The sequence below is a fragment of the Ochotona princeps genome, chromosome 9 (genome assembly GCF_030435755.1).
Source record: "Ochotona princeps isolate mOchPri1 chromosome 9, mOchPri1.hap1, whole genome shotgun sequence".
NCBI classification, from domain to species: Eukaryota; Metazoa; Chordata; class Mammalia; order Lagomorpha; family Ochotonidae; genus Ochotona; species Ochotona princeps.
Genome location: NC_080840.1, coordinates 60,062,263 through 60,074,376, shown reverse-complemented (window position 1 = coordinate 60,074,376; position 12,114 = coordinate 60,062,263). Strand labels below are relative to the sequence as shown.

The following is a 12,114-nucleotide window of genomic DNA, read 5'->3' as shown; positions in this document are numbered from 1 at the left end:
CAAAAATCATTAATATTTGTCACCTTTTTCTCATTTATATATCTTGAAGAAATACTATTGACTCTATAAATGAATGGCAACTTTTAAGCAATAGTTTTTCTACTTTCAGTACATCTTCACTGTAAGAGCCAAAAAAAAAAAAAATCGGTTACCATTAACATATCTTTTTACGCATAGGGCAAATGAAAGTCAATAACTGATAACATGAAAAACTGTGGAGAGCCATAAAATCATGTAATTCAACTTCCTTCATCCTGAGAAACTCTTTGTTTTCTTACTAGTAATTATTTTCCTTGCTTCTGTAGTATAATGAGAGAGAGGAATCATTGCTTCCTGAGGAGGCATGCTAACAATTGCTTAAAATAATCTGAAAATTAATGATGTAATAAAAATGAGCATTTTGCGAAGCTGACACAAGCCACACATATGCAAGATGGTTCATTGGTTCCCCGTTTCCTTTCCTTCAAAGCTGTACAGCCCTACCTGGCACAGACTTCACACCCTACTACAGGCCTCCATGAGAAGTAATGGTGCTATATTTCTACATTGTTTCAGGAGAAGTTCTGAAGCTTGTCTTAACAGGGCCACTGTTGCAGCTTTCTTTGCGGCAAGATATCTTGCATTCTAACTGATAAAACGAATGGTGCTCCCTCTTAGGAAGTCCGATTTCAAGGATTACCAAGTCATCCTTGAGAAAGGCATTTAACAGCAAACCAAACAAATGCTTCTTGGCCACAGAATGCACAGAATTATTCTTCTTCAAAGAAATGCACTCTATTCTACAGCAACTGCTTTACATTTCTAATCTGCAAGTTTATAATTTATTTTAAAAAACACCTCATTTCATTTTATATTAACCTGGGATTTCATGTCTGTTATGCTCAGTTTTTTTTTTAAGCAGTTAGTTCTGCATCACATCACAACAAGCAATTATTTACAGATTTAAATTAATATTAAGAAAACGAATTACAGTAGTACATAAGATTCAACTGGTTTAGGCACTGGTTAGAGGCAGCTGGAAAAGACACATATATAAACATATTCAAACTCAAATGTACACCTGTTACACAAGAAGTTTTACACAGTAAGCACAACAAACAAAATTAGCATATACACAAGAAAACTGGATACCATCTTACAACAGCACCATAAAAAAGTTTTGGCAAGAGTTTGCCAAAAGTACTATCCTGAGATATTTTCACATTGACGCAGTGCCGTTCAAAAGTAAACATGTTCTCATAATTGCTTTTGTTTGGACAGAGGCTGATGCGAGATGACGGATGCTTGGTTTGCAGCTAGCTTGTACTGTTCTTGGGCAGAACCTTGTGGTGGGGAAGGGAGAGGTGTTTCTGGAGTTGCTGGGAAAAAAACAAACATAGAATTGTCTGTCATGGTGGTGTAGGCATGTCTCCCCCCACAAAACCCCACACAACTCCAGCCAGCATTATTTCATTTTACAAACATTTAAAATGATCAAATGTAACATAACACACTGCATCATACATTATCAGTTCATTGACATACCATTAAAAAGAAACTTTCACCCAGCTCCCCAAATAACATTAAACAAGAATAGATCACTGTAAGATGCTATTTGCTTTCTTAATATCATCTGTAAGCATTTAATTATCTGACAAATACAGCAGAAATGAATTAGTGAAAAAATGACTATAATGTCAATATTTTCAAATGTTGCAAAGCAAACTATTTTTTTTAATCAAACTGCATACAAAATTAGAGACATTTAATCAATTAGTTCTACAAATTCTGTTGAGTAAAGATTTGTTTGTTTCTTTGTTTGTTTATCTTTTACCAGACTTTGCATTAAAATACCAATTAAATGTGAGGAATTTAGCTAGTAATAACTCCTAGGATTTATATAGTCATTTGAGTTAAAAGGAGTTTTACTTTTCATAATTCTTGTATGCAGGAATCTACATACTAACTCTTAGTTGTATAACACCTGTCCTGCAACAATGTGGCTTCGGTTTTAGCATGGTTACTCACAAAAAAACCATGAGTAACTGCCTACATAACACCACCAACTGCTACTCAAAAAGCTTCCAAAATAGCATATACAAGACGTAGTGAGGAACTAATCACATCTTTTTGGATGGTTTATGGCTGTTGATGAACATCTTCTCTTCAACAAAATGTGTGATTGTGTTGTTTCCTTATCTCCTAGAGACCAATCCAGGCGATATTTTACAAAAATGGATAAATGAAATAGAATACTCCAACACAGACGAAAGTGTAGAAACTAAAAATTGATAATGCCAGAACTAAAATGTAAATAAAAAAATCAGCTAAGTCCATTGAGATTTTGACAGTGTTGACACTGTTTGAACTACTAAATGTAGTCTGCAAAAGACAAATGAAAGGTATCTCAAAGGGAGAAGTACTGGAGTAGAAAAAAAAAAAACCCTTCGCATTAAATGCATTCTCATCTGTTTTAGAAGCACTCAAATGCTTACTTCATATTGTAAATTAGAAAGAAGACACTGTCTCTTTAATTTTTCTCTGTTTTTTTTTTTTTACATGAAGTTTTAACACTTCAATTCTCAGGATTTTTAATGTTTTAGATTTCAGAATAATAAATATTAGGATTATTGTTTTCCCAATTTATATATTTAGAATCCATATGCAAGAGAATTCTTAATGTTTTCACAAACTTCTAAAATCATGTATTTATTTTTATTTGTTTTAAAAAAAAGCAGGAAGAGAGAGAGAATACAAACTTCAGATTAACTAGTTTACTCCCCAAATGCCCACTTTACTTGGGTTGGACCAGGACAACTACAGACATTTGGAATTCGATATCGGTCTCATAAATGTGGCAACAGTACAAGTATCTGAGCCATCTTCAGCTGCCTCCATAGCTGTGCTTCCGTAGGAAGCTGGATTAAAAGAGGAGCAGGGCTCAGTGTAGTAGTCTAGTGGCTAAAGACCTAGCCTTGCACACCCCTGGATCCCATATGAGTGGCAGTTCAGTTCGTGTTCTGGCTGCTCCACTTCAATTCCCTGCTTGTGGCCTGAGAAAGCAGTAGAGAATGGCCCAAGGTCTTTTGGACCTTGCATCTGTATGAGAGAGCCAAAAGAAGCTCGGATCAGTTCAGCTCTGGCTGTTGCATCCACTTGGGCAGTCAACCAGCAGATGGGAGATTTTTCTGTGTAAATTGGATTTTCCAATACAAAGAAAGAATGAAAGAAAAAAGAGAGGGGGGAAGGAAGGAAGGAAGGAAGGAAAGAAGGAAGGGAGGGAGGGAGGGAGGGAGGGAGGGAGGGAGGAAGGAAGGAAGGAAGGAAGGAAGGAAGGAAGGAAGGAAGGAAGGGAGGAAAGAAGGAAGGGAGGAAGGAAGGAAGGAAGGGAGGGAGGAAGGAAGGAAGGAAAGAGAGGAAAAAGGAGAGGAGAGGAGAGGAGAAGAGAGGAGAGGAGAGGAGAGGAGAGGAGAGGAGAGGAGAGGAGAGGAGAGGAGAGGAGAGGAAAGGAAGGAAGGGAAAGGAAAGGAAAGGAAAGGAAAAGGGAAGGAGCTGGAATTAAAACCAGGAGCTCCAGTATGGGGTGTGAGTGTCCAAAGTGGCGTTTCATGCTTCCAGAATTTATGAAGTAGGAGGATATAATTTTTCACATAAAATAACTGAGTAACTGAATGTTGTATATCCCATAGGTTGGACTTGGTGAGTAAATTCTACCCAGTTTTCACAATTTCTGAGTAATAATAGATTCTTCCCTGAATTTCACTTTTTCTGTTAACTAAGTTTAAGAACTACTATAATGGAAAAGTAACTCAGATACTTACAGATTTGGTCTGTGTGAACCAGGGTTGACATGGGACCTAAAAGTATTGTTTGTCCAGTTAATGGGTCTTGAGACAAATGTGGGTGCATCGGATGATGGAGATGGTTACCATCATTGGAAGCACCTGCAGAGGATAAAAAGATGCTTGTATGGGAGTGACATCTGACAGAACAGCAAGTTTGCTTGGGCCCAAATGTGCATTGGCACTTAAACGTTGCTGTTTTTGCAAAGTGCTTTTTGAGAATTCAAAAATAAATGCACAGGATCACTGCCAGACCAAGGACAATGTCAACTTCCACTGCACATTGGCTAGGCTAATTTTGTATCATATGATGTATTAATAGTATTTGTGTGCCATTTCCTGGAATCATTAGGTTTACTGCCTGTTGTTAGGGCAATTCCAAGAATCTCTTACTTCACATTTATTAGTATTTGGGAGGAACCTAATGGCATGAACAACTTTTATTTCAGAAAGATATCGTTAGGAACACCGTAAGCATCAGAAACTAAAAATAAATACAGAGATTTGACAAGCAACTTTAAACTACATAAGAACACAAAATAAGTGAATTCTTAATTTGTCTCTGACATTTATCGCAGCATTGCAATCTTCTTTTCTGTGTCTACTTTCTTGTATTAATTGTTTCCAGAGAAATGTATTCATTTTAAGTTATTTACTACCTAAATTATGCTGCAATCCTAATATTCATGATATTTTAAAACAGAGCAGTAAAATAATGATGCATTTTAAGAGATCTTTAAAATAGAAAATACACTCCCATTTATCATATTTGGAAGGATCTCAGTGGAGGTATAGGGGCTGTGTGGAGTAAAGATGATGGAGGTAATAAAAATGGGAATTTGAGCCTGTTCAGGATTTTGGCTTCCTCCCATGAGTGGCTGGTATTTTTCTAAGTAGAAAAAAATTTGAATTATCATATCAGAGCCCAACAAAATAAAAGGCAGAAACACACAGCCCTTCAAAAGTCAAAATACATGTGAACAACAACAACAAAAATAGGTCATACTTGTTCTAATGTATTTTGTGCGATGTCAGTTGGTCAACTCAAAATTCTTAAATGTACTCACCACCCAGTAACATTTCCTGAAGGAGATTGTCGATTTTAACCATCCCAAAAAGTTTCACAAACTGTATTTGCTCAATCATCTGCCAGGTGATGCTCTGCAGTGTGGGCAGCAGTAGCAGCAGCTCTCCAAACCTCCCCCGGGAGTCGTACTGCCGATCATTGATGTAGTCCTCCAGGCTGATCTGCACTTGGAATCGCATATTCTTAATTTTGACTGGGTCACTTAGCCCTTTGGCATCTAATAAAGGGGAGAAAGACATGTGAAGACTTAATCTCACTAGAGAGAGACTAAATATTCTAAGAGTGTATGTTTACTTTCCATTACACCAAATTTTAACATAATTTTGCAAACAGACCTGGGTCAAAAAACACAATTGCCTTCAAACAGGCATACTCGTTGTCATCAATCTGGATTTCTTGAAATGGTCGGACTAGCTCATCCAGAACCCGGTTGGCCACACGGCTGATCTCCACCTCACAGCTGTTGCGGTGAATTACATAGTTGTTTCCTAGGGAGGAATTCAAACAAGCAAAGAGAAAAGTTAACCATCTCCCTTCAAAAGCTGTTAGATGTGGTTCAAATTTTCATAAACCAGTACTTAAAATGATCTGCCCTTGAAAGAATAATGATACTATTTCCTCTCTCAATAGTTAACATTAAAAAACTTTAAGAATACTTAGAGGATCAGATATATTAGAAATGTGATAACACGCATTTTAACAGCCCCCATCACTGTTTATAACGGGAAAGTACAGACTAATAACAGGCTAATAATGGAAAAGGGTGAACCAAAATGTATGATTAGCTTTAATCGATGTTAGCCATCATTTAGTGTTTTATTCATTCATGAGCTTAACATAAATTCTGAAGAATCTTTGTCATTTAGAGAGGACTAAAACATCTCTCTTTTGATGCTTAGGCAGAAGACGTGAAACCTGAGAAAAGGCCTTAACAAGCATTATGTTAAGAAAACCGATGAAAAAATACAGCATGTGTACTCTCACAGGTTGCCCCCGAATCCCTCTTACTGGATTTCTTTCAACAATGGAGAGATGACCAGTTCAGGAAGTTACGTTTAAGACAGTTATAACATTAGAGCAGTTATGCAACTAATCTTGGCCAATTTAATTTAGAGATTCTCTGGCTATGACAATAAATATTTACGTATTCCCTAAAATAGCACCTCTTTTCTCATTTCACAGAATGCAGAATATTCTTAATTCCCCCACTACCTGCAAATAAATCTTTGAAATATCAATGTGTACTAAAGGTTAATTCAACATAGTCTAAGTATTAGCTCAGCATTATTGAGGTGCAGCAGGCAAGATGTTACATATATAATATAAATGTGTTTATATATGTATATATATATATAAAATACACAGTGTGAGATTTTAATAGTCACATATGTTGTGAAATTATTACCAAACTAACAATCCATTATCTCTGCTTTTTTATTTTCCTGAGCCCCTTTCTTACTGAAAATAAATGGATCTAATTATTCAATGTGAGTAACAAAGAAGACTTTTCTAAGTATACTGCAATCAGATTTATAAGGAGAGGGATGTTCAAGATGCTTACTAGAAATGCAAGAAAAGTACTTAATAAAGATTTCAGCGCATTCTCTGCAATCACATTAGGTGGTTTAGAATATTGGCTCTACCCGTTTTTAGCTTTGTGATCTGACATACAAATGATATGTTCTGGCTTCTTCACTTGCAAACAAGACTGAAAATAACAGGTTTTATCCCTGAGGGTTATTTTGGAAATTAAACGAGAAAGAGTACATATACCTGTAACAGCATTTGCTATTGTCATATTATGTCCTGTTTGCTTATAGTTGGGGCTAAAACGTCTATCACAAAGCTAACAAGCTCTTCATTTCACACAAGCCAGTGAAGGTACAATCAGGATAACAATCCTGAAGGTCTAACTTTATAAATTCAGTAATATGGGAGTTCAAGCAACTACCTAATGAAGACAAATGCTTTTCCCTTGTGTCTTTTCTGTCCCACATATCATACTACTTTTATCTCTCCTAGAACTCCTCTCTCTAAATTTCTCAGATTACCACTAAATTCATTTTAACTGTTTTTTTTTTTTTTGTAACACATCCGGGACAATGAGATCATAATAAATTATCAGTTTTCTTAAAAGCATATAAAACAATCAGACATTCTGGAATTGTAAAAAAAAATTGGTATTTCAAAAGATTGTCAGATGTACCACTAATTCTGTGTCTCTGTAAGCATATTTCAATGCTGTTTTTTGAGCAATATCTCCTTTTTATTGTTAAGTCTTTTTAAGATGTATTTTATCTTTATTTTAAAGGCAGTTTTTTGGTTTTGTTTTTTTTTTTTAACAGGAAGAATAGAGACACAGAATTCTTCCAACTGCTTCAGATGGCTACAATGGCCAGAACTGAGCCGATCCAAAGTTAGGAAGCCACAGTTTCTTCTAGTTCTCCTACACGGGTATAGGGCCCCAAATACTTGAGCCATCCTCTGCCATAAGCAAGGAGCTACAGTGGAAGTGGAGCAGCTGGAACATGAACCTGTGCCCATATGATTTATGAGTGCTTACAGGTGGAGGATTAGCTTGCTGTGCCACTGTACCAGACCCTTATCATTGACTTTTCATGCTCTGTGATCCTATTATTGCACCCTGAAGTTATACACAATTAATTCATAGAAAAACAGGACTAAGACCACAATTAGATTTAAGATGTGAGATAAGTCCACCATTTGGTAGTGTCTGTGATGCTTAGTACATACAGAACATGTCCTGCATATTATTATAAAGATGAAAAATGTGAAATATCTTTAAAGAAAGCTTACCCAAAAGCAAAATATCCTTATACATCATGGATCTCTTTGTAGCTCCAAGCAGTAAATGTTCTCCTGCATGAGCTCTCAACAGCGCCACCTTAATGAAAGATTCCACGTTTAACAATTAATTAGAAAACATAATGATTAAGTGATGGCATACTTCAAATCCAATTAACTTGAGGTGCTCTTTAAGTCTGGGATGTTGCTGTTTTAACAAGCTGTAAGGTTCATAGATCTCACCACATTAAGTTTTAGTTTTCTAACTTGATATGCCAAAAGAATTTACTTTTCCAAATTTCTAAAATCAACTTGAAAATCAATACAATGATGGTAGGAAAAAACTCTCGGAGGGAAAAATAATGGAATAAACATAGTTCAACTTCCCATGTATTCCCTCGCAATCTGTTTGAAGTAAGTTGGCAAATACATTTGAGACTCATTTCTTCATATCCGTAAAATGTAGGCAGTGATCAAAAGAAAATTTATAGTGTGCTTAGGGAGACTAAATGATAAAACACACTCAAAATGTAACTCCCTGCACACAATAAACTGAATAAACAAGGAAAGTGAGGTAGTGGATAAATGCTAGTTGCCTGCATTCTGCCACACTAGGTGGAAACACTAAGCCTGCAGTAAATTCTTGATTGGTTTCCTCCACACACTCAGTTGCCTGCCAGGAATCACTACCAGGAAGCACAGAAAGCATTTCACTTCTAAAACATACCAAAGTCATGCTTTTCTAATATCCTTGTCGTCTTAGTAAACAGCACCATCATTCAAATTGTGTGTTCTTTCACCTCTACACAGCATCTATTTTGAGTCCTAACTACAATAAATACTTTGTCGGTTCACACACTACAAACTAGGTGAATCTATCATGTACTATTTATTGCCTTGGAATTCCTGGAGTTAAGACTCCTGGAATACTACAATACATTCAGTAATTATGGTGGCTTTGTCTCTGATTCTTTCATCCTAAATCCTTTTGACAGAGTTTCCATCTTAATATTTGTAAAACAGTAATGAGTTAATACGAAAACTCTTCGACAGTTTCTTGTGCTCAGAATAAAATCCAAGCTAGTCTGTCTAGGTGATGGGAAGTGTGGAAAAGTTTCATTACTTAGGCTATCAACTCCTATGTCTCTGCTTCATCTTGCAACACTCCTTGTTCATACTGTCCTAGCATGACTCAGAATTGTGGAACACACCGTTCCTGTACCTGGAATGCTATCTCCTTAGATCACAGTGTGCTTAGTCCCTGATTGTCCCTGAAACTGCAAGGACTATTTTCTCTGATTCCCACTTTGAAGTATCTCTTTCTATCCTAACCCAGTCATTTTCCAACAAATCATTCTATCCCGTTTTATAGCATTTCATAGAATTTATAAGATATAATGATCATATGAGGAAGTAAATCAAGTTTGATTAACATGGTTCTTTAAGCCTGGGGCTTTTTTGTTTGGTTTTGCTTTTACAAATTATAATTCTCATCACATTAATTCTAGAGTTTGCTTTTCAAGATTTCCAAGATCACCTAAGAAATCAATACAATGACAACAGAAAAGGGGCAGAACAGTTAACTCTTACAGGGAAACACCTAGAATTAGTTTAGTCATTATTGGATCAGTATTTTCTGCCTCTCTCCAAAATTTCAAACCTCAAGAGACTGTTGAAACAATCTGGTTTAGTGCCAAGGACCCAGAAATGTTAAAACATCAGTCTCCCAATAGATATTGCTTGATGAATTTACTGAATTTTCTAAATCTCAACAATCTATGCTTCCATTTCAGAAATGGCAAGATGGAAAGAATAATACCTGTGCCACAGAGTTCTCAATAGAATTAAATAAAATAATGTAATTTATGGCACAACCAAAAGCTAATACCCAAGGGCCTTATCCATAGTAGGAACTCATTAATAACCATCATTATTACTGTTATACTGTTAATATTAAATGTCAATTAGCAAATAAAAACTATTTCAGACTGGGTACTGGATTTCCATCTCCCAATTCTTCAATCACATCTTCATACACAAGTCAGCAACTTCTAAAGAGTGATAATAAAAATATAAAACTGATAAATAACATAACCCGACTTATATTGCTTGGGGTGAGACTGGTTGGTTTTAGCAATTTAGCATTATTCACTCTGGCATAATCTTCTGACCCAGGCTATCTTTATGATATGTCAATAACCATGACTCAGACCAGGAAGGCAGTTACAGAACATTTTAAGAATGACTACAGATTTCACAGTATTTTTTTTTCCCCTTCACCAGGTGAAATGCTCCTTTAGAAATTACTGCTAACTTCCTAAGAGGGTTTTTTTCTAGTTGTGCAAATATTTTGCCCTTCTTTGATTTTTACACAACTACACTTTTTCCCCTTTAATTGTTTTTTTTTTTGTTTTTGTGTATTGATGATAAGGAACACTGATCATCAAGTGTAAAAATATATTTTGTGTATCACATCTATCAATGTTAATTCAATGTGAAAGATATCCAAAATGTGTATAATTATTTTAATCTATCAAAACATTACATATATTAAAAAAGTCCAAAGTGGATCTAAGCCAACTCAACAATCCAATATTTATAGACTCACTGAAATTCAAGTTCTAATTATCAGTGAAAATGTCTTAATACATATGACAAAATATAATTATTACGAAAAGATCATCACAATCTCTTTGCCTCTATTTTCTAGTTTCCCTCCAGAGGTAGCCTGTATTGCTGAGGAATTTTTACAGTACCTTCTGGAAACACTAAGACACACCAGTGTACCTTTAGCCTCCAGCCATTTACTGTCCCAGTGCTTGCTCTCACAATGGTAGTTACTGTCAATCTTACTTTCACCAAAGCTTTCCAAACTTCAAGAGAGCAGCAGACCAGTGTCTTGTTCAACTCTTTTCCAATCAATAATTTTACTAGATCCCCATAGTATACATATATCTCACCAAACTGTTTCTCTAAATATATTTCCCCTTGTCAAATAAAGCAAACTCATTACAAGTATAATCCAAAGGACACAACCACTTAGCAAAGGTAAGAAAAAAAAACTTGAAAAAAAAAAAAAGAAATGAAAAAGGGCAATTTTCTTCTTGTACCTGATCATCCAATGGTAGCTCACAGAAGGCCGGAATATATTTAGCCCACTCAACCAACACTAAGAGCTGCTGTTTCATAGACTCACAGACATCACCAATACTTGCAATTTTCTTAACATTTATATCAGTGCTTGCCCCAGGGCTCGAGGCTGAGATCTAGGATTAAGAAAAACATTAATTTGTCATCTAAGACTGTGATAAGAAAACATCACTGCAGCAATGCCATTTTTATAGTATTTTGATTCAACTAACCATCTTTAAATTGAAAAGTTTTAACATACTTTTCGGTTTTTAATTAAGATTAAAACATACAACATCACACCCTAGGAGTAGTATCTTGCTTTACTGGCCAAACTTGTAAATGAATTTACCACAGCTTTCAGGTAGTACCCATAATGGTTATATATAGAAAGACTGGATGCACATGCAGTAGGCTTTAAGGATTTATTTTTCATTAAAAATGGTATTTCCATTAAGGAAGTACATTTTCACCATGTGGAAGTTTGTGAAAAAGCATTTACAGCAGATAAAATTTGCACAACCTGGGAGAAAGAGGAAGCAAGATCCACTGGGGTTAGAGGAAATACAATGAGAGGAAGAACAAAGAAAGACCAAATAAAATCAAGAAACCGACTATTGAATCAACACTGCTGAACAGCTAGCTTATCATGCCATGATAAATTGTTTAAAACTATGTAATTTTGAGCCCTGTAAAACTATAATTGGTGTTTATAATAACTTTCCTGCTACTTTGTTTAAAACACTATACATTTGATTTTTCAACATTTATATACATAAGTGAGTATGTTTATGTCAATATGAAAATTTTTTCAAAACTTCTTTAAATAATCTCAGAATGGTTTATTTAACCATTTAAAAAACTCCAAGGACTCAAAATCAACATACCGTATGATCCAGCAATAGCACTCCTAGGAATATATCCAGAACACTTGTTTTATGAGAAACCAACATGCACTCCTATGTTCATAGCAGCACAATCAGTAATTGCAAAAACATGGAAGCAGCCAAAATGCCCATCAGCAGAGGATTGGATAAGAAAGTTATGGTCCATCTACTCCATGGAATACTACTCAGCTATTAAAAAAAACAAAATGCAGTTCTTTGTGGCCAAATGGGCCAAACTGGAAACCATACTGCTAAGGGAAATGAGCCAACCCCAAAAGGTTAGATACCACATGTTTGCCTTAATTTAAGATGATATGATGTTATGTATAACATACTATGTTATGTATGTTATATGTTGTGTATAAACCAAAATTGAAATGTCAAT

General features: G+C 35.5%; 1 protein-coding gene across 5 annotated transcripts in view; it reads right to left on the bottom strand.

Moving 5' to 3' along the window:
* Positions 1–606: 606 nt before the first annotated feature.
* HNF4G (hepatocyte nuclear factor 4 gamma) overlaps positions 607–12,114 on the bottom strand; it is a 125,133-nt gene continuing 113,625 nt past the window's right edge. For all 5 annotated transcript variants that reach the window (XM_058668753.1, XM_058668751.1, XM_004588062.2 and 2 more), the window contains 6 exons: positions 10,824–10,979; positions 7,726–7,813; positions 5,244–5,396; positions 4,889–5,125; positions 3,801–3,923; positions 607–1,358 (listed from right to left, as the gene is read on the bottom strand). In XM_058668753.1, coding sequence (XP_058524736.1) covers positions 1,237–1,358; positions 3,801–3,923; positions 4,889–5,125; positions 5,244–5,396; positions 7,726–7,813; positions 10,824–10,979 — 879 coding nt within the window. In that variant the 3' untranslated portion in view covers positions 607–1,236. The remainder of the gene's footprint in view (positions 1,359–3,800; positions 3,924–4,888; positions 5,126–5,243; positions 5,397–7,725; positions 7,814–10,823; positions 10,980–12,114) is intronic.